The sequence below is a fragment of the Sceloporus undulatus genome, chromosome 3 (assembly GCF_019175285.1).
Source record: "Sceloporus undulatus isolate JIND9_A2432 ecotype Alabama chromosome 3, SceUnd_v1.1, whole genome shotgun sequence".
Classification (NCBI taxonomy): domain Eukaryota; kingdom Metazoa; phylum Chordata; class Lepidosauria; order Squamata; family Phrynosomatidae; genus Sceloporus; species Sceloporus undulatus.
In genome coordinates this window covers 77,654,844-77,676,830 of record NC_056524.1, presented here as the reverse complement: position 1 = coordinate 77,676,830, position 21,987 = coordinate 77,654,844, and the positions used below count along the sequence as shown (strand labels likewise).

The 21,987-nt window shown below is 38.0% G+C and overlaps 1 protein-coding gene across 1 annotated transcript in view; it reads right to left on the bottom strand.

The window, feature by feature from the left end:
* Positions 1 to 21,987, bottom strand: part of CFAP47 (cilia and flagella associated protein 47) — a 350,299-nt gene that overhangs the window by 150,018 nt on the left and 178,294 nt on the right. The window contains exons 49-51 of the mRNA XM_042458393.1: positions 9,543 to 9,654; positions 5,149 to 5,286; positions 4,349 to 4,455 (exon numbers count right to left, since the gene is read on the bottom strand). Coding sequence (XP_042314327.1) covers positions 4,349 to 4,455; positions 5,149 to 5,286; positions 9,543 to 9,654 — 357 coding nt within the window. The remainder of the gene's footprint in view (positions 1 to 4,348; positions 4,456 to 5,148; positions 5,287 to 9,542; positions 9,655 to 21,987) is intronic.

Genomic DNA, 21,987 nt, shown 5'->3' with positions numbered 1-21,987 from the left:
AGGAATAGCGGAACGAATTAATTTCGTAACCCGGGGTACCAGTGTATAGATTAAATCTGTCAGTTTAAAAACATAGAAGAAGTGTAAAAATGTCCCTGCCTAAACACCATAAAGACACCAGATCCTGTCTAATCTTGGAAGCTAAGCAAGCTATCCTTGCTTAGTACTTGAATGGGAGACCACTAATGAATACCATGTGCTGAAAACTGTGTTTCTGAAGGAACTGGGAAACCATTTTAGATTGACAGGTGATTTGAAGGCACATAGACACACATGCACATGCGCACAGTACAATCTCCTTACCATGTGTTTTCATTTTTAAATTCATAGATAGAAGTAAGGGGAGCAGGAAGGGGAAAGATATAGAAAAATAAAAGAAGATAAAACCTTTTAAACTTCAGTTTAAATTATTGCTATGATTGGCAATGATATTTTTCCAGGGGCTTTTCACTTTCCACTCTATTGTTTAGAGCAGGGGTAGGCAACCTTTTTGAGCCGAGGGCCAGGTTGCTGTCCCTCAGACAACTGGGGGGCCGAAGCCAAAAAATAAATAATTAAATAGTTTTTTAAAAAATTAAATATATAAATAAACCAGGACAAATGTAGGACAAAATTTTCAAATGGAAGACACTTTTTTAAAAAAAAAATGGAGGACACGCAAAAAAAATTGCTGATTTTTTTAAAAAATGTGAATATAAATGCATGTTTCTGAGGCTTCTATAGACAATTGCCCCCCAAAGGCCCCAGCGGCAGTCGGTGGCAGGACCAGGCCGGGGGCCAGTCCCAAGGCCTTGCCGGGCCGCATCCGGCCCGCGGGCCGCAGGTTGCCTACCCCTGGTTTAGAGGTATAAAAATCTGGTTACATACATATTAGGGCATGTATACTAGGAACTGAAGGCAGTTAACAATAGGGCCCGAAAAGAGAGGGCAAAATAAAGCTGCTTCGGGTTACTTTGGAGGTATGCTGTTTAAATGACACACACATCTTAAGAGGTCAGATGCTGCGCCAAAGCCACCTAAATAAACATAATAATGAACCTCATATATAAATATGACTAGTAGCCACTGATGTACTTATCCTGCTTTGTCTAACCGCTTTTTTAAGCTGTCCAAACTGGACTTCACTACATCTTTATTATTATTATTTAAGCTATTATTATTATTTAAGCTGTCCAAACTGGACTTCACTACATCTTTATTATTATTATTATCTTGTGGTAGTGAATTCCAATTTGCTATGTAAAGAACTTCTTTTTATCTGCATGGAACTCTTCTTTTTTTAACTGCCTACTAAGAAATGACAGTTTCTACATAGCCCAAGAAGGGATGTGACATGCCCCATATCACGACTTTATTAATATGCCCTGAGTTCCTGCACTGAATCTTGCAGTATCAGAGAGGGAGGGAGAGGGAGAATGAAGGAGAGCAATCAAGTAAATAGACCATGCATTACCCTATGGTTGATTGTAGCTGACATAATGTAGGAAGCACTGAAGCATTATTGGATGCACAGAGTTGTTTATATTTAAAATAAACAAAAATATAAACTTGTATCAATTAATTTTAGGGTTATATAAAATCACATAAAACACAACAGTAATAAAATAAAAACTACCAGAACTATTAGCCATTATAGGGAAAAATCTGAGACTGTTTGGGTATTATATTAACCAATGAGTAGAATGAGCTGCAGTGTATTTGTTCACTCCCTATTTCCTCTCCAGAAGCTCCCACTTCCAAAGTTGATTGGATAATAATAAAACAAGAAGTTGGGCTTAATGAAAAATTGAAGCAAACACTTCTGATTTCCATTTAGTGGCTGTGTCAGGGGAAGAAAAGGGAAGATGGATGCCAAAGTCACATTACAGCTCGTGCACTACCCATTTTGTAGAAAAATTCCCTAATTTGTTTCTGGGCAAATAAAATCCTGTATATTGAAAGTGCCAGAAAGGCACAGATGTACAGGTTTCAAAATGGGGTAAATGTTCCAGTGTTACAGCAGATGCCACTGTATAACCACCTGCTACAGGAAAGAAGATAGAACCTAAAACTCATCAGCAACATATGGAGAGTTTACATTGCTAACAATTGCAGCATGTTTTTATTAAAAAATTTAAATAGGCAATTCCTTCCCGAATTCAGAGATCTTTCTGCCAAATATGCCATGCACCACATAACATTTTATAGTTTATGGTTCCATAAAATATAAGTATTTTGCTAGATCCAATTCAATTTTTATTTCTGAAATGTTATAACATTTCATTAAATATGGTTGAATTTTTCTAAAAGAAAGTGAGCTAATTGCTACAAGCAAATATGTATATGGGAAAAATAAACAGTGAATTCTGTAATAGGGAAGTGTGTAGGTGGATAGGAAAACAGAATGGGTATCTGACCACTTTAGCTCAGGCAGAAATATTTTAAAATATTATAGGCCAACTCTGAATTAAATTGGAAAATGTGTTTTAGGTAATTGTGACTTTAAATGCTTTTACAACTTTTTGGCAATCTGTATTCCAAATAAAAATCAATCAGTGTGTGTCCATGTGCTTTTAGGTAAAAAGGTTTTCTACAAGAATATGTCCTGTGATGAGTGATCATCATCATGTTTATTTTATGGCAAATGAAGAGCTCCAGAGTACTGGAGTATGTTAAATAAAGTGAAACTGTGTGTTGATTTCTTGAAGCAAGTTAGTTTTCTACTGGTAATGCAAGACTACAGTCAAGAGAAAAGGGAGGGATACGTTTTTCAGTCATCCCCTTCTAGAAGAACATCTCAGCATCTTACTACAAATCTTGTGGGGAGATGAGAAGGGTGCCAAGGGAAGAGTATGTTACTATTTTACTAAGTGCAACAGAGCTGTATGGATTTTTGGCCAATATGCAAATATCCAAAGAGTTCATTCTAAGATTTAGAGAGTATAGCATGATATAGGGCCTCCTATGGTATTGAGAAACAATGCTCTACCTTATCAAGGTATCTGCAAAAGTGGGTGTGAAAACATCTGAACTTTTTAAAGCCAAGTTTTATTTAATACAGTACCTCAAGACACACAAAGAGGGTGCAAGAGAACTGATGTAGCTGCACCACATTAATTAAAACATTATTTTAAAATGTTGCTTTTACATCCATTCTATTTTTTCTTTTAAATCCATGTCAATCAGCATTAGTTCTTCTTAATGGGTGCTTGTGATGAGTTGTTATACTTTGTTAATGCTGAAGTACTTTAAGCTTTGATTTAATTAAAAATTAAATGACAAATTGATAGGTACATAGTTGTACAGTCAGGAGAGTCTTTGAACACCAGGATATATGCCCTTTAAAGTTTTCTTAATGAAAGTTAGAAGGACATGTCACAACTGAACAAGAAAAACTGAAGAAGTTCTTGTAAGTTTTCATATGGTAATAAATCGACATAGAGCTAGTTTTTAATTATTAACATAACACCCAATCGGGATGCACAAAAATTTAGCTGTGTTGCCAGCAACAGTATTAGAAACAAAAGATAGGGGCTGCTGGGTGCTGATTATCTCTTGCTTTGGGCAGTTAATGCTTTAAAGCTGTTTTAGCCACAGACCTAAGGCCCTCTCTCTCAAGAAGAAGAGACAAGCCACTCAATCCGTCTTGAATCCCATTGTGGGAGAAAGGCAGGATATAAATCTTTGAAATAAAATAAAAATAAAAATATTTCAATATTTTTAGCTATTTTCCCTCTAATACAACTTCCTCTCCTAAGGTCTGAAATATGTTTATGAAGGCCTGAAATATGGAGTTTTTTTAAAGAGTGAAAATGATCCCCTCCTTTATCTTTTGCATTTAAAAAAAACATTTGAACACTTTTGTTACTTTTGTCTGGAGAATCTTTTAAACACTTTCTGGACTTGTAAAAGCCAGAAAGAATATAAGAATTCTGGTCTCTCCATAAGAGCAGATGATATACATTTCATTTATGAGTGGGAATTTAAAATGCTTACATTTGTTAGAGCGGATGTTAGACCAAGCCGGGATTAATATTTAATATTTCTTTTAATTTTTCTTATATACTACTAATTCCAAATTTCTTATGTCCTGATTACTATTTCATTTATTATTTCATCATAGATTTTTATGCTAGTCACATTCTAAATGCTTAAATTATTACACTTTATGCTAGCAATGTGGTAATTGCTTTAGCAGTTATGCCTTAGCCACCCCATGTCCCAGGAGTTTCATGTATACATTAAATAACATGGAGGGAAAAACAGAACTTTATGACACACAACGGCCAAGAAGTTAGAGGGAAGTCCCTCAGCACCAACGTCTGGGCTCATCCTCCCAAAAAGAAACAGAGCTACTGTAAAAGACTACCCTTTGAGTCCCATCCCACAATGGCGGCTCAGAACAATAATAGAAGTTGATGGTAGCCACTGAGAGGTCCAGCAGAACTAACAAGGATATGCTCCCTGTGTAGTTCTCTACAAAGGTAATCCACCAAGGCAACTAAAAGCAATCAGCCTGGTGCCTGAAGGGAGACTGAAATTGATATGGATAATCTGTCTCATCTAAGGATCCCCTGGAGTTGGGAAGCCACAACATGCTTAAGTTGCCCAGAAACAGAATATTGGAGTTGAAAATTATTCAATGAGGAGAGATTCAATAAGGTCTTCTTCGGCATAATCTTACAACTGCCTCCTTTGGGCAGGTCAGAACCCTGCTTTAATTGCTCCCTTTACCCACCTAACCAATCCCACTGTGACTTTTTTAATAAGTCAGGAAAGGGAACAATCTAGAACCAATGTCTGAGTGATTTAACAGAATTCATGGTAGCAGAGCATAAACATCATGCATGACTTCTACAATCAAACAGCCCATGGTAAAATTCAAATTGGCCACTGAATAAAATATGATGGCAAAAATGTCTACTACTATTTTTACATAATGTTTACTCAAAAGCCTCACTTTTACTCCTAAGAATGTTTCAAATACCGAGAGAGGGGCAGGGAGCTAAGTTGAAATAAATGTGCTGCACAAGAGGGAAAGCCAGGCAGCATGAATTATTTAAAGAGGCACATGGCTTGGAATATAAAATATGCATTTGACTGAAAAATGAATGATGATAGAACATTTATAAAGACTGATAATCAAATTAGCCATAATAATAAACTTACCAGTGTTTGCTGCATTGCCTGTTTGCAGTTCCTGTGTTGGTAATTTCTGAGAGGCATGTACACCATCTGTCTTCTGCGGTAAGTTCTTTTGTCGATGTGGCTGTTGTTCTCTCTCTTCAGCAACAAATACAATTACACCTAAAATAAATAGTCACCAGATGTTCGATTTACAAGACATCAGTTTCATTAGATGGACTATTACCCTCATGCCAATGTTCATGTAACCCTGCATATCACCAATTTTTAAACTCTAACTTAAAATTGACATTATAAATTTTGTTTTGGTTAGATCTGGAAGGGAAGACAATAGATGCAAAGATGTTAGCTTATATAAATATGTCACTGGAATTAGGGTCTTCCTAATCAATAAATTCCTAAATAACTTTAATAACAACATTTCATTCTGGGTCAGTTTCAGGGGCAGAAATAATTCTGGTCCAAGGCCTAGTAGTGGATGTATATCACAAATATTAACAATTATGGCTATCATTTTGTCAGATGAGCTTTATCCACCCTCTCTAGACTGAGTTGCATGCCCCCTACTATTGATAACCATGAGCTCAGTGTTACAGCTGCTAACTGTGCTAACAATGATCAATGATAACCTAGGGGCTCAAAAGACAGGCGGCCTACAGCCGCCCCTTTTTGCCCTGGATCATTGCCGCGGCGACCAGATGCCACAGCAACAATCCACTCCCTCTTAGGAGCAAAAAGAAGCTGCCAAAAGCAGCTTCCTGAAAGGAACACCATTATGGCACTCGTGCACCATGTTAACTCCCCTTCTAGCCAGCACCGTTTGGGTGTTCTGATGACCATGCATCATTATGGAGCACAGGCGGCAAAAAGTAGGGCTGGATGTGTGTGGATGCCCAGCCCTACCTAGCCCTAGCTTCAGCCCCAGGACAGCACAAAATATCAGTGTCTTTGGGCCCTAGTTTCCCTTCTTCATAATATTTTTTCCTGTTATAAGATTGAAAAATTCTGCAAAAGACTACTACATTAACCTTTCAATACAGAAATAACAAATTAATACATTAGCTTTAGGAAATCCCATTCTCAAATCCATTGATGAATATTGTCTCTGTTTGGAGTCAGCAGACTATGTAGATGGACTATAAAGAGTCGTTTTCCTATGAAAGCAGCACTGTAGGTAAAAATCTACTGCATCTGCAGCAGACAATGAGCAAAGTTTCTAAAAGTATTTTAAAACATCCATAAGTCTGAATATTATTCCTTTTCCAAACACAGTTACATAAAAACTTGGAGACCCTTCGGACTGTAATTTCAAGTCTATGTAATCATTAATAACTTTAAAAAAGAAAGAAATGTACAAAGAAACTATTCATACTGTGCAGCACAAACAAATTTAGATGAAATATTTGCAGTTGGTATATTGTCCAGTCATTGCAAAATGGTAGCTTTGCTTGACGACAAATAAATCTTATTAAAAAAACATAGCCAAAAAAAATCCACCCACTAATTCTGATTCTACTTTAATAAACTTCAATCAAAATTAAAAGTTATACCTAACCATAATGCAAACTCAAAGTTGTTATATGCAGATGATATTATCTCTTCTTTCACTTCATTACAAATATGAAGAAACACTTGGTATCTAAGTGTAATTATAAAGATTGCTGCCTAAGACCAGCTACACCTTCCCGCAGTCTGTTCTGGCCTAGGTGGACCAATGGTTTGTTTCTGCATCTGTACAATGGATGCAATGGATGTTTCACAGGACACAGATTTTCAATTTGTTTTCAGAATCACAAAGAGCCTGATAAGCATATAAATTAAAGCAATCCTTCCTTTGTACAAGGTAGGTCATGACTATTTTAAATGATATTCACTATATTTTAGGCATAAGTAAGTTTAAAAAGCCCACCAATATGGTAGAAGAGATCTAAAGATTGACCTAAGAGAGACCTTAAGTGAGATAATGACAATATGAAATCAGCCTCTAGTCCATGCTGTACTTGGCACAGGGATGGGGAAAGTATGGCCTTCCATATGTTGCTGAACTGTAACTCCCATCAGTCCTAGTCAACATAGCTATGTCAAAGAGTGATGGGAGCTGCAGTTCAGGGTCACACCCACTCAGCCCTGATTTAGGATGGGATAAGTATAAGCATCTTCAGGGGTAAAAATCTGACTTCCCAAATGTCCATATTTCGCACTGCAACATTTTGTAGGAACTGAATTTTCATTTAGCAAAAATAGAGGCCAAGGTAAGTATGTTCTATTGGGAATGTGTGACATAAATGGAGGGCCTTAAAACATCAGCATATGGTGATACCAAACTCCTTCAGTTCAAAAATAAATATTCTGAAAATTTTCTGCAGAGTGGAAGAGGAAGAGAGAGGGAGAAAGAAATAAAATGCACATGGATATTCAGTGGTGAAGCAAGATATCATCTCCCCTGTGGCTGTTCCCAGGTGGTGCAAATCCCTTCCAATGAAAGAAAGGGTGGCCCTTTTCTAGCTGTCCTTCTGTTTATTAGGTAAACATCTTTTCTATTTAGGGATGCTTTTCTCAGTGGACTAGCTATTGAGAAAAGGACTTTTAATAGACTGATGCTATAGTTTTCTATGGCTTGGGTCCAGGATATCTGAAGGACATTATTTCCCTATATGAATATACTCAAGCTCTAAGATCTCAGGGGAAAGCTTTTCCCTCAGTCTCACCATCTTTCCAGACATGGTTGGTAGCTACAAGCCTTGGTGGGTACAAGGACTGGTGCTCCCAAACTTAGAAACTCCATCCTTGTGAAGACTAGGATTACTGCCTTCTTGCTCTCCTTCCACTAGCAAAAGAAAAGCTTCCCATTCTAATAGATTTTCAGGAAATAACTGGAACAGGCTTTTAATAATGTGATTTAGTTGTTGTTGTTGTTGTTGTTGTTGTTGTTGTTTCTATGTCCTGTCTTTTAACAAATTTTAAATAGTTTTAGCCATATTAGTTGTCTTAACTGCTTTTTAAAATTATCCACACACATATGTATATATGTATATTTTTCTTTCTCACACACACATAGGCAGAGAGAGAAAGAGGGAGAGAGAGAGAGAGATAAATTTGCTATAATTGTTTGATGTCTTTTACCATAGAGTCCCCAGCTTGAGAGATGAGTCAGACAGACAGATGTTTGATGAGTATGGTTAGTTTTGTTCAAACCTATGTTGGCATAGGTTTGTTGACCCACAAGGTCAATCAGAGCTTTTCCTATTGTTTTTGCTAGAGGTCCTGCAGCCCATGTGGTTGTTCCCAGTATTGTTTAAGAAATATTGTATTTTCTGGCGTATAAGACTATTTTTTAAACCAGGAAAATCTTCTCCAAAGTCGGGGGTCATCTTATATGCCAGGTGTCCTCTTATAGGGCAGGTGCTGAAACTTCCAAGCCGGACTGGAGAATCTGTGGTCGCTGCATATGGTGGGGAGAGCACAAAAACGGCCACGGTCGCATCCCCACTCTATGCGGCGACCATATGAAAGCAGCAAGGGTGGCGCTGTACAAGTATGGTAGAAGAAAATCCAGTCACCAGGATTTGTGGAAAGAAGTGACTTAATGTGGTCCTGATGACGAAGTGAGGGGGCACCTCACCAGGAAGGTGTAAGTGAAGTGCGGAGCAAGCTGCAGGCATCCAAGACACCTGGGGTATGGAAAAAAGAGCCGTGTTTGTGCTATTGCTCTGATAGTCTTGGAGACAGGGGTAGGGACAGGGCAGGCAGGGAGAGCTGACCAATCCAAGCAGGCTTTGTATACAACAAGTTTTCCTGCTAAGTACCTGCATGTCATAAGCATATTGAAAGCAAATCTGATTTTTAAATTTTTTTATTTGGTGTGCATTGGAAGAAGGGGTAGTCTTATATGGCAAGTATATCCCAAACTCTATATTTTAACTGGAAAATTTGAGGGTAATCTTATACGCCCAGTGGTCTTATATGCCAGAAAATACGGTAACTTGCATCTTTTACTGTAATAAATGTTTTAACCAAAACAGTATAGGAAGTCTTGACTGTGAATATCTCTTCTTGCCTGCCTCCAAGCCATTCTGAAGATGAACCATTCCTTTGGTTTGTTGTCAAAATCAGATTGGCATGAAGGACAGCTTTTAAGGCAATACTCCAAAGATAAGCAATGAGCTGAAAAGGGACTTCAACAGACACACTCTTCCTGGAGCCAAAAAAGTAAAGCCTCACACCACTTTTACTTTAAAACTGGAATGTTATAAAGTTTGATTGCTCAGGAGGCGTATTAAACATAAAAAAAGCTTTCCTAATTGGAAAACTGAGGTCAGCGTTTACATAAATTCATCAGTTGTTAACTGACGATAGAATCCTTAGGCAGTTGTCTCATACTTTAGTGTCAAGTAAATTTCTTTAAAAAATATAGATACCTTTCAATTCTCCACGTTTCCAAGGTGATATATTCAGAGTATAAGCAGCTGTATCACCTGGTTCCACAGTGAGAGTTGGGTTACCACCAACTATCAGAAGATCGGAAGACACCTAATAAGACAAAAGAAGAAAATAACAAAGGTTCTCAGATGCAGCAAAACTATGAAAATAATGTAGAGAAGGTAGCTTTAACATGAGTTTAAGCACAAATATTATTGCATTTCTCATAATCATTCCTACAGTGCTTAATTAACTGGAGAATAAAGAGAAAACGTTCTGCTATGCCCTTTGAAATGTATCAGAGTCAAATTTCAGTACACTTAACCAGGATAACGTACATTAATTCCTTGAAATACATCTTTTGACCAATATCCAGCCACTAAAGCCTCTAAATTCAGGACTTGAGGTAATGAAACCAGATGTTTTCAAGAGAAAAGGCATTGCTGCTTGACAGCCATTCATTCTCTAGCCCACTGGTTGGCACTGGAACAACAGTAGTTATATGTTTGGTTCTGAATTATAACCAAGCTAAGCCAAAATGTCTCCCTATAACTACAGATGAGCACTTCACCACATTACAGAAGAATTTTAAAACTGATTCTTGTGTGCTTAATAGTGAAACTATCAGAACATCCCAAATTCAGTATTTATTGTGAGCCTACAAACCCACATTCTGCCTTGCAAAAAGAATCTGTGAACAAGCCTCCATAAATGTCTTGGCCTTGTCTGCACTAGAGTAATGGTGTTGAGTGCTTTATCCAGTGATTTAAGTTTAATTTTCCAATTGTAATAAAACCTATATCAAAATCTCTGGTATCACATACATCTTTAGTGTTTATTTTATTTATCTTTCTATTCCATCTTCAGTCAATAGACTCTTAATATGCATATCAGGATGCCTTAAACTACACATGTCATCTTTCAGATAATGGAATAAGCAAAATATCATCATCAAAAGTTGAGGTTCTTATAACCTGGCTTCCATTCCACCCCCAATTCTGTGAATAGATTTCAGGGGGGCATTAACTTGGACTGGAGAGAATCTTTATTTTAAATAATCTCTAAATGAAATGTAGCAGTTGTTTTTAAGCATGTAGGTTGTTTAAGTTGTTCTTAAGCTTTTTTAAAAAAAAATTACAATGGAAAGCCTTCTGAGTTATTTGATATAATCTCCCTTTTCTTACTCTTTATGTATGTTGTACACTGCTACATAATATTTATGTCCCTACTTTGAAATATGAATAAAATACTTCTAAAAATTGCATTGCACTTAAGTCTGTCAATGGTATCAGAATGACTACCACTTCATCAAAACAGCAGTGATACCGAATTAAATCTACAAGAGATGCACATGATTCACTGGGTAGGCTAATGGCTACAGTGGAAATTGGGGGGGGGGGGGGAAGATAATGTTCATAAAATCTTCCGGCAGGCCTTCCCAGAATAAAGAACTCGGCCTTAGAAAAAACGTTTGGGAAAGATACTGCTGCTCCCACTGATTGTTTGCTGGTGTGATGTTGTTGACCTTCTGGTCAGTTTTTAACTTGTATGTTTGTTTGTTATTTTTTTTGTTTTTTTAAAAAAAACATTGCATTGGATTTAATACTTTTTTAAGGAGGGGAGAGAAGCAGGCAAGAAACAACAGGCCTCTGCCTGCCAAGAAGAAGAGCCCTCCCCCCGACCACCATCTTGAGGGGAGAGAAGCAGAGTTTTTTGTTTGTTTGTTTGTTTGTTTTTTGTTACTTGCTTTGTTGTATATGCATATGTATGCTGTAAACCGCTTTGATCATAGGAAAAGCGGTATACAAATAAAACATATTATTATTATTATTATTATTATTATTATTACCAGGGATTTTATATGTCTTGTATTTTTAACTTTGTTAGCTGCCCCGATTGTTCTCAGAGGGGCAGGATACAAATAAATTGTTAAAAAAATTAAAAAATAAAATTAAGGAATCAACTACCAGGACAATTGGGCACACCAACCTCACCCAATATTAAGGTATTCATTATCAGCTACACAAGTAACCAAGTAATTAGAGGGGCTGGAAATTTGCACGTATCTCCTCCAATTTTCTTTACAGCCATTGACAGGAGAAGAAACTAGAGCTTGCTTCTTCCAGCAGGAAGTAATAAGGAAAGCAGCCAAAATCTCTCAGGCTCAGCCAAGAGCAGCTGCTGGCAACAGGGAACCTTAGCCTCATCACTGGTATCAGCTGTGCACAGAGAGAAACAAATTTATTCTAAGAAATGTAAAAGTACCTACCAAAGTTGTTGTCATTTTACTATGCATATTATTCTACAGTGTTTTCTAAAACATTAGAATCTAACATTATCAACATCAGATCTGGACAGACTGAACTTGGGTGATATTAGCAGCTCCCTTTTGCTAAATGAGTTATGCTTAAAAGAAAAAGAACTCTTCTAACCAACCATACTACTGTTTCTAAACAATGATTTTATACACCATGCTAGATCAGGCGCAGAAGTGATACAGTTCCCACACATTACCTTTATCATGCAAAAGGTACTTGAAAGCCTCAGTATGAAGCACACTAAATGATGTCAAGGATTAATATAATGAACAGTAAGAGGCATAATGTAGAGGCAATTTCATACAAACAATCCATTTGACATGATGGATGGAAGGAAAATGTTTGGCAACTGATGGGCAACGGATGGATGCAAGACTAACAAATTAGCAATGAGGGTAGAATAGAGGAAAGAGTATGTGGTGATAAGTGGGTACAGGCATGGTATGGTAACACATCTGAAGAATTACTATTGAACAGTTTGATCTTGGGGACAGGGAGTTGAGGGGTGCATAATCCAGGCACCTGGTCAGTTGAAAGGCAGCACGGGAACAGGGACTGAGCCTGTGCAAGATGGGGTTACCCTGTTGGGATACAGAGTCACAAGGAAAATGTACAATGTGGGTTTTAATAGTAACCATGCATTAGAGGGTTAGTGTGAGCCATAATGATTAGGCATTTAAACAGGAAGTGACATCAAAAAGATAGTCAACAAGTGCTGTAAAGTACTGTAGAATGCCACCAGTCTGAGAAGTCACTCAGGAGGGAGGCTGGGTTCTTTGTGACTCTAGAGGGAGAGGTAAGACCTAGTAAGCCTCACGGAGCCCTTGCTAGAGTAGTGAGGAGCATTTCACCCCAGAATGGGTTGTTACTAGTGTGGATGGTGTCGGTGTATATATTGTTGTACACAGTGGAACTTCTTCTAAGAATCAAAGCCTCATCTGAACTCTTTGCTTATTGAGAAAGGAAGAGGGGTTTCTCCAGCTCACAAGCTGCTGACTACAGTCATGAAGGCGGAAAATCTGGTGCCAAACGTTGACGTGTGGCCTCACACGCTGCACAACATCAAAAGCGTTTTAACATACACTTCCCCTGAAATCCCAGTATCACAGCCTGAGAATATTCCTGGGCTCATATCTGAACCCAAATGTCCGAGTTTCGGCACTGGATAGGAACAGTTGCAGTTAAAATAAAATTGCACCAGACATCAGATCTGGCTATGCAGACACATCTCATTTTATTATATTCCATTACTGTAGCTCAATTTACAACAGCCAGCATAGTGTGGAGCTTTGAGTGCTCACATAGGACTCTGGGGAACAGGGTTTGAAACCCCGCTTGGTCATGGAACCTCAGTGGGGAATCCTGGGCAAGTCACACTTCCTCAGCCTCAAAGGAAGGCAACAGTAAACCCACCCTGAACAAATTCCACCAAGAAAATTTCATAATAATTTTGCCTTAGGGTTGCTATAAGTCGGAAACAACTTGAAAGCACACAGCAACAAACACCATTCTTCATGGGGCTGCATTTGGAAATTGTTCAGAAATTTCAGTAGATCCAGGACACTGCAGCAGGGCTGCTGACCAGGGCTACTTACATGGATCGTCTAACTCCTCTGTTGAAACAGTTTCATTGGCTACCAGTTCATTTCTGGACAAAATTCAAAAACTGCTTATGGTCTTTTTTTGAAAATGAATTTTAAAAATTAGCTAAACCTGTATCTTAAAATTTTGCAAGCTGTCTTGGGTTCCATCTCAAAAGAAATATGAGGTATAAAATGAGCAAACGAACAAACAGCATATCAAAAGGCACTGAGATAGGAAGAGAAAAGAGGCTAAATTAAGAGCAGGTTGAACTGTATGTAGTGAAGAGCTCTTTTTAATTACATTTTCAAAAACGTAAAGACGAAGTAGCCTCTGGCACTACAAACAGAGAGCTAGTTTGCACCTAAGTACTATGTGAACTGCTGTGCATTTTCACACATTTACATTGATGATTTATTGCCTTCACTTTCCTGTGCAAATTCATATCCAGTCATATCTATTCATCCTCCATCTGCTAAAAAAGTGCAACCATTAGAATGCAAGGAAAGTAGGGAGATGGGCACATGTGCAATAATGCATATTTCTGTGGATTTCAGCTGATACTCTGATAAAAACCTTGAAGCCTTTTCTTGCATAGTTTAATGTGTTTTTCTTGGGGTGGGCACAAAAAGCCTGGATTCCTGTGAATTGTATGTGGCCAGACCACATTCCATTTGACTGAAATTCGAAGTATTTTAAATGTGCAGACTAGCCCAGAATTAGTTCTGAAGGATATGTTCCATCCAGGCTCCATTTAGACCCTGGCTCTACAGATAAGGCCAAAAAACCAGGGATCTACCCTTTACAGACAGGGCACAGATTCCATCGAGACTCTGCAGAGAGGGCTCAGTTCCTATGTTAACCACATAAATTAAAATCCATGTGATCTTGAAGCTGCAAATCTCCCCCTCTCCAAGTTACATACTACCTTATCACTGACACAGAATTCCATAGACTGTAGAAGCTTATACATTCAACTGTTCATGTCTGCTTGTGGCAGTAAGGAATGGGCAATTTCTAATCATGCATGGTCAGAGATTTAGCCAGTAGCCTTTTGCCTCTTGATCACACGAATCTGTGAATCAGGCTGACTCAAAGAATCAAATCTAGTCAGAAAGCACTTGATACAAGATCTGACAAGCCAGAGAAGGGGGGGAACACCTGAAAACAAACTTGGGATAAAAAGCATGGTCGCTGGAAGCCATGTGTCTTCTTCTTTTCTCCTTTTAGTTGGGGTTCCACAGATTCTGTTCCAGGCCCTTTGTTGTTTTCTCTCTATATGTAATCTCTGGATAATCTTATTTGTTCATAAATTCTCAATATCATCTGTACTAGACTCCAGAATTTTCTTATGCTACTGAGCATCATATTACACTGTGTCTTTCATGTACTTCAGCATGGTTGTTTTTTCACCTACAGCATAATAGGGCAAAGATAGAACTAGTAATTTTTCCTCTTAAAATCTTCTTTACAACATACATTTCCCATCACTATTAAAAACATTCCTATTTAACCTATGAAGGAATCATATAGTCTTGGTTTTATTTTTGATGATTCCTTGTCTTTTGTTCTTCATATTGAGGCTGCAGCAAAGTCATATCATTTTTTTTCCTTTATAATACTGCCAAAATAAGATCTTTTCCATCTGCTTCCTCTGCAAAGACATTACTTGGTCATTTCCCACCTTGATTACTGCAATCTTCTTTTGACTGGTCTTCCATTACATTATCTTAGCCCTCTGGTTTCCATTCAACACTGCTGCTAAGATTATCTTTTTTTGGCCTGTTATTTTGACCAGGTTACCCCACTTTTGATATCTCATCATTGAGTATTTCTTTTACAATTCAGTACAGAGAAATGAACTGGCAATACTACCTGAATATTCCTTCCCTAAGAAAAGCCTATGAAATTCATGTTGGCGTAAGTTGACAGGTGCCTTCGAGGTGCGTTCGCACACACACACACACACACACACACACACACACACCAGCTTCTTGTTTTAACTTTTAAGCCCTACGCAACCTAGCTCACACACACACACCCATCTTTTAGTCCTAATTTCTTTTTACCATCCTGCTCAGAATCAGTGTTTTAGAAACTCTAGGCTTCTCAGTTCTCACTCAACCAAAGGCTTCCTCTTCCTTCACTCAGCTTTGTCCTTTTTCACTTCCTGCTCTATGAAACTAAAATACTCTCTCTCAGCATCTACTGACTGCTCCTTCCCTTGCTGTTTCTAAATCTCAATTAAAAACTTACTTGTTTTCTGATCTTTTTGCAATTTTAGCTTAACATTGTTTTATATTCTTTTAGATTTTGGTTATATATATATTTGTCAGTTTGCTTTATGTTTACTGTATTTTTTTTTTTTGTACTTTTGTCTGGATAATTTGCTTTACCATTTTACTGCATAGTTTTATATTTGTATTGCTTTTTCCCATGTGTATTGGAGCAGAGGCAGGATTAATTTTTTTTGTTCTTCTTGTTCTTTTACTGATAAACCACCATGTGCACTGGTGTCACTAAATAAATAAATAACAAAAACCACCTTCTACCTAATGACCTTACATCATGGTGATATTAATGACAATGATATTTAATGTTTTTAAGAGTATGGGTACATGTTAGATGCATCATGTGAATAGTAACCAAGCTTTTGTTGCTGATAATTCCAAAATATCCCATGGAATGAGGTATAGAAAGTGACAAGAAATTATAAGCAAACACAATGAAAGCAGATATTGTTGACTGACTTTCTACCTCCATTGCTCAGCATTATTCACTGTCTCTGTTTTGTTTGTGGCTGACGCAAAGGCTTCCCACTCCACATATCATATGGCATTTGCAAGCAATGAAATGGTCATGATTTCAGATCATTTTCAGACGTGAACTGAATGTGGTGGGGCCAAACTCATCATAAGTCATGGTGTCCAGGCTTGGCCCCCCTCCTCAAATTTTCGGAAAGAAGTCTGCTTATCCATCCTACCTCTGCCACCATGTGCGAGAATTTCCACTAATTCCTCCAACAACTGTGAGGACTTCTATTTATCCCTACTTCTACCACAAATGCGTGGACTTTTTCCTGTCTCGCCATTGTGACCACCAACTGTAGTGACCTCATAGATGCCCTCATGTGCAAAATGTGATTCATCTTATCTCCCACGAGACACCACCACCATCTATTAACTGCTGCCACTACAAACACCATGTCTGAAATTAAGCTTTCCAATATGTAACCTTCTCAGAGGGTCAACTATATAGCCAACTGCGAGGCAATACAGAAATATTATAAATAAATAAAAATAAAAATAAAAATAAATAAATAAATATAATACAAAAATAATTATTCATTAAACAGAAATTGAATATAACCATAATTACTTATTTAATATATATAAATCCTCACTGATACCAACATCTCTCTCTTTTTTCTCTCTCACTCTCTCTCATATCCTAACTCTAAACCTGACTCTAACTTTCCTCTCTCTATGACCCTGACTAAGGGTTCATTCACTGTGGCATTCATACTTGCACCTAGTGCACTCAAAACCCACTTATATTCGGTACCAGGTTTTTTCCCCACGTGTTTTTTGAAAAGATGCAGATCACCACTGTTGATTCGATTTGGGGCTTTCTGAACTGATTCTTCCAAAACAGGAAGGGAGGGTTTATATACAGAGGGGTGGAAGATACACATCCCACCTGAAGACATTGGCTTCATAAATCTATTTTCACCACAGCCTCCATTTCCCTCAGCATAGCATCGGAAGGCTTATTTATACACTTTTTGTGTTCAGATTCGAACTGCCCACAACAAGGGAAGCAGAGACACATCACCAACAGTGAAATTGATTGTGGATTGACAAAAATGTACATCACTTGATTGACATAAAAAAAACATCCCAAGAACAATTGATTCTCCATTTTAAATTGATACAGCAGCAATGTGGTTAAAATGCCACAGAGAGATTCGATTGTGGTAAACATAGTGGGAACTTCAATTCGGTATTGCATTGCCATGGAGATTCGAATCTCCTCGGCACAGAAACCCAAGTGTGAATGCACCCTAACTCTTCTTACTACTCAAACTCCTAATCCCTAAACTTGACAGCCCCCACTCTCGCTCCTGATCAACTACAGTATACTAACCTTGTCAAAACCTTAGACATCCCACAAATCGCCACTCACTCTCAATGTTTCATTCTCTCACCCTCTCCCAACAGTTCCTTACCTTATAACATCTAAAACACAGTGCATACATAACTGCAGCATATTATGCTATATTTTCTAACAAATGCAACAACAACATAAATCCAGACTATCACAGTGGACACAGGCAATCACAATTATTCCTTCTGAAAAGTCATCTGACCATCCTCACTCCACTTCCTTCCTGGCTAGACAATTTTTTTTTTTTTTGCCAGACTCCTAAGAAGACTAAGAGGCTGTACAGACTGACCATTAAGGCCAGCCTGGGGGTGGAGTCAGGTCATGGCGTCTACATGACACACATCCCGACTCTGCCCCAAGCCAGTGTGATGCTGTATGCCATACCACACGGCTTGCATTGTCACAGCACTTCTTTGGCACTCTGTCTAGAGGACACAGTGCCAAAGGTGTGCCAAAAAGGCACAGCTATGGTGTCCTTTCCATAGTGCAGAAAGGAGCCACTTTTTGTGGCTCCTTTTTTGTGGTGGCTGGGTTCCCAACCACCCGAGGACTTCTCCTGAACTACAAAGGGTTAATCTGGGAGGAGGTACATGCTAATGAGAGATGACATCACATGCTAATGAGCAGCTACATCATAGCTGACGTAAGGCTCACTTGGCCAATCAACAGTGCCAGAGCGGCAGTTTCAAAAGATTCCAAGAGAGGGCTTTAAATACCCCTGTAGGACCATATGTCCTTTGTTCTCCATCTTGGCTGGTTTGGAGAAACCAGAGGTCTGTCCTCTGAGAGCCGGAGGACCGGCTCTGATATGCAGGTAGAGTTGGCAAGGAGCCAACTCCCTGATTCCAAGAACTCCACAAGGACTGCAAATCCCATCATTGTGTGAGTAGCTTAGGAACAGTGTTAGTCAGTACGTCTAGGTTTTTGTTATGTTTATCTAATAGCTTGCCTGAAATGAATATCTTTGTAACTATGCTTCCTAGACCTGCATAGCAAGGTGGCTCTGCACGAATGATATCTTTTATTCTATGCTATTTCTTTAAAATAAACTTCTTTCTTTTAAAAGCATCTGCTATCTCTTTGGCTCCTGTACACGTGCTTTATCTCGGTTATTGATTGCTGTGGGTTAGCAAGAAAGGAAACTAGATCTCTCTCTCAAGCAAGTCTCAGTGTGTGCTTGGGAAATATAGTTTATTGTGCTTGGGAAATATAGTTCATTGATAATTCACTGAGTGGTGGCAGCGGAAGAATAGTTCTTTTTAAGGGATCTCCCTGAGAGTAATAGCCACGCACAGGGCTTTGCTCTCAAGGAATCATCACATTTTTGCACTGTGGAAAGGCAAAATTGGGGCCACAGCATGTGGTTGCCATGATCCCGATCTGGTGCTAAAAGGGGAAACTGCAGGCTGCCCCTTAGGGGCGGTGTGTACAGCCCCTTACTCATCACCCTCATGCTGTAGAAATCAACCAAGTATCAAAAGTGTGAAAAGGGCAATGGCCTTAGAAGACCACAGATATTTTCTCAGAACATAGATCTAACAGCTGATGAGTCTCGTACCTACCAAAAGCCAGAGCTCTTCTTTCTGCAGGGAGAATATTTCCTTCAGTCTGCTCACAGTACACTGTCCAAGATCCTGGGAGGGTCTGGCTTGCCTAATCCTGACTATTATACTCTGGGCGTGTCTTTACCTTATCTGATTTAACAGGCATACCTGCTGTGACCTGACCCTAGTGCAGGGATTCCCAACCTGGGGTGCAAGATGGAATTTCAGGGGTTGTGACAAAGATACTTGTATGAATTTAAATTCTGTTCTCTTATGTGAGTCAAGACAAAATCTAGGAATTGTGTGAATACAGAAGGAGACCTGGGAATCACAGTTAGCAAGAAAGTTCCATGTGACATCGAAGGCTTTCGTGGCTGGCATCTATAGTTTTTTGTGGGTTTTTCGAGCTATGTGGCTATGTGCTAGAAGAGTTTGTTCCTGATGTTTCGCTAGCATCTGCAGCTGGCATCTTCAGAGAATTCTGGCATGAAAGTGAGTGGGGTACATATATACTGTGTGACCCTGGTTTGGGAGGAGTGATTTCCATGTAAATATGTGTGTTGTTCTGCTGTTGAATGACAAGGCCTCAGGGTGGGAGGATATGCAAAGAGGATTTGTGTCTGTTTAATTAGAAATCCATTGTCTGCTGGTAAAACTCCTGACCCTGGGTGGTTTTCATTTGCATTTGCTGGATCTTGATTTTACTTTAAGGATTTCTTCTTTCCTGTTGAAGTTGTCAAGATGCTTGTGGATTTCAATGGCTTCCTGTGCATTCTGATCCGATAGTTGTTCGCATGGTCGAGAATTTCACTGTTTTCAAACACTTCTAAACTGTTCATGAAAATTGCTCCTTCTGAGACATCCAGCGGCAATGGCAGCATTCTCCTGTGCAGTAAACAGCATTCTATGCCACCTCCAGTTCCCATCATGCCCCCTTTTGAATTGTGACAGGCCTGTTCTAGGGGCCTGTGTGATAAAGCCCATAAATTAGTGATTGACAAGCTGTGATAATCAACAAAGAGAGGAAGACTTTTGCTTTCCTGTACACTTGCTGCAATTCTTTTCAGTTTTCTCTGCCAGTATCCAGAAATGCCTTCAGAACTGTCTCCTGTCAATGGTCTGAATCTTACTGGTGGTAACAGGTACCCACTTAATCAACTGTAAGACCCACTGATTCAATGGCTCTATTCTAGTGGAATTTCCAGTGGGTTTTCTCCCATAACATGGCTCTACGTAGTCACTTTTTACATGGTGTGATTAACATGTAGCTTGATTCTTTGACACTTTATACAAATTCCAGGCAATGGTGTTACATCACAAGGCACTAATATTATAGTATCAATATTACTTCTATTATATTTATATCCTATTTGACTACATATCAATTCTACTTCAATCAATTTTATAACAGAATAGTATAAAATTTTTGCACAATAGTTGACAATGCCTCTGTTAAAAACCATGAATGAAATCCTGATATACGGTATCCCTAAAACATGGATTATGTGAACATGATGATCTTACCAAAAGAAGGCATGGATGAAAGAGACCTCAAAAATTACAGGCCAATAGATTTGATAGACTATCATGAGAAAAATATAGATAAATAATTAGCTTTAATATTCATTGATTCATAAAAAGCATTTGATAATGTTAATTGGAGATTTATTTTAGGTACTGTACAAAAAAGGATCTTGGAGAAAACATGATTAGATGCATTAGATCAATATATAAAGAACAAGAGGTGAAACTGTTGATAAATGGTGAACTGACTAAATTATTTAAGATACAAAAGGTATAAGACAAGGATGCACTCTTTCCCCCTTATTGTTCATAATAACATTAGAGATTTTAAACAATAATATTAGAGCAAATAAATCAATTGAGGGAGTTAAAACTGAGGGAATAAAAGGGGAAGAATACAAATTAAGAGCTTGTCCTGATGATTTGGTCTTTTCATTATCAAACCCGGTAAAGAACAGTGATTTGGTTCTAAAGACTTTAAAACAATATGGTGAAGTTTCAGGACTACAAATAAATAAGACAGAGATATTAATGATGAATCTTAGAGACAAGGGAAATCAGGATTTGAAAGAGAAAACTAATTTTAAAATACAGAAAAAAATAAAGTATTTGGGAATTATCTTGACAGCTAAAATACAGATTTGTTTAAAAATAATTATAAGACAACATGGCAAGAAATTAAAAAAGAAATTACAAGATGAGGGAAATTGGGTTTGTCCTAGTTAGGGGGAATTTCGGCTATCAAAACGAACCTCCTCCTCCAGATGGCTTTTTTGTTTCAAAATCTACAAATTATTACTAATGACAAACCATTTAGAGAATAGCACAGAGATATCTCTACATTTATATGGACAAGTAAAAAGCAGAGAGTGGGATGAAATAGGAAGAGGAGGAATGGCATTCTCAAATTTTAAATTATATTATTATGCATGTGGTTTAGATTGGATAATGGATTGGAAAAACACTGAATACTACAATTAGAAAGTTCAAATAATAGGTTCGGGTGGCCTCAGTACCTATTTTATGAAAAATCCAAAATAAACAAGGACTTCAATAATCATCTGGTGAGAAAATCTTTATTAAGAATTTGGCAAAATATGAAAGAAAAATGGGGAAAGAAGATACCCAAATGGATATCAGCTAATGAGAAATTGTATAGATGAGATAAATTACTTGAAAAAAAGATAAGCAACATATGATGACATAATTAAATTAGAAAATCAAAAATTAAGAATGAAAACAGAAGATGAATTAGTTTCTGAAGGATATAGAATTAAGTGGTTCCTATATAGACAACTGAAGGACAGATC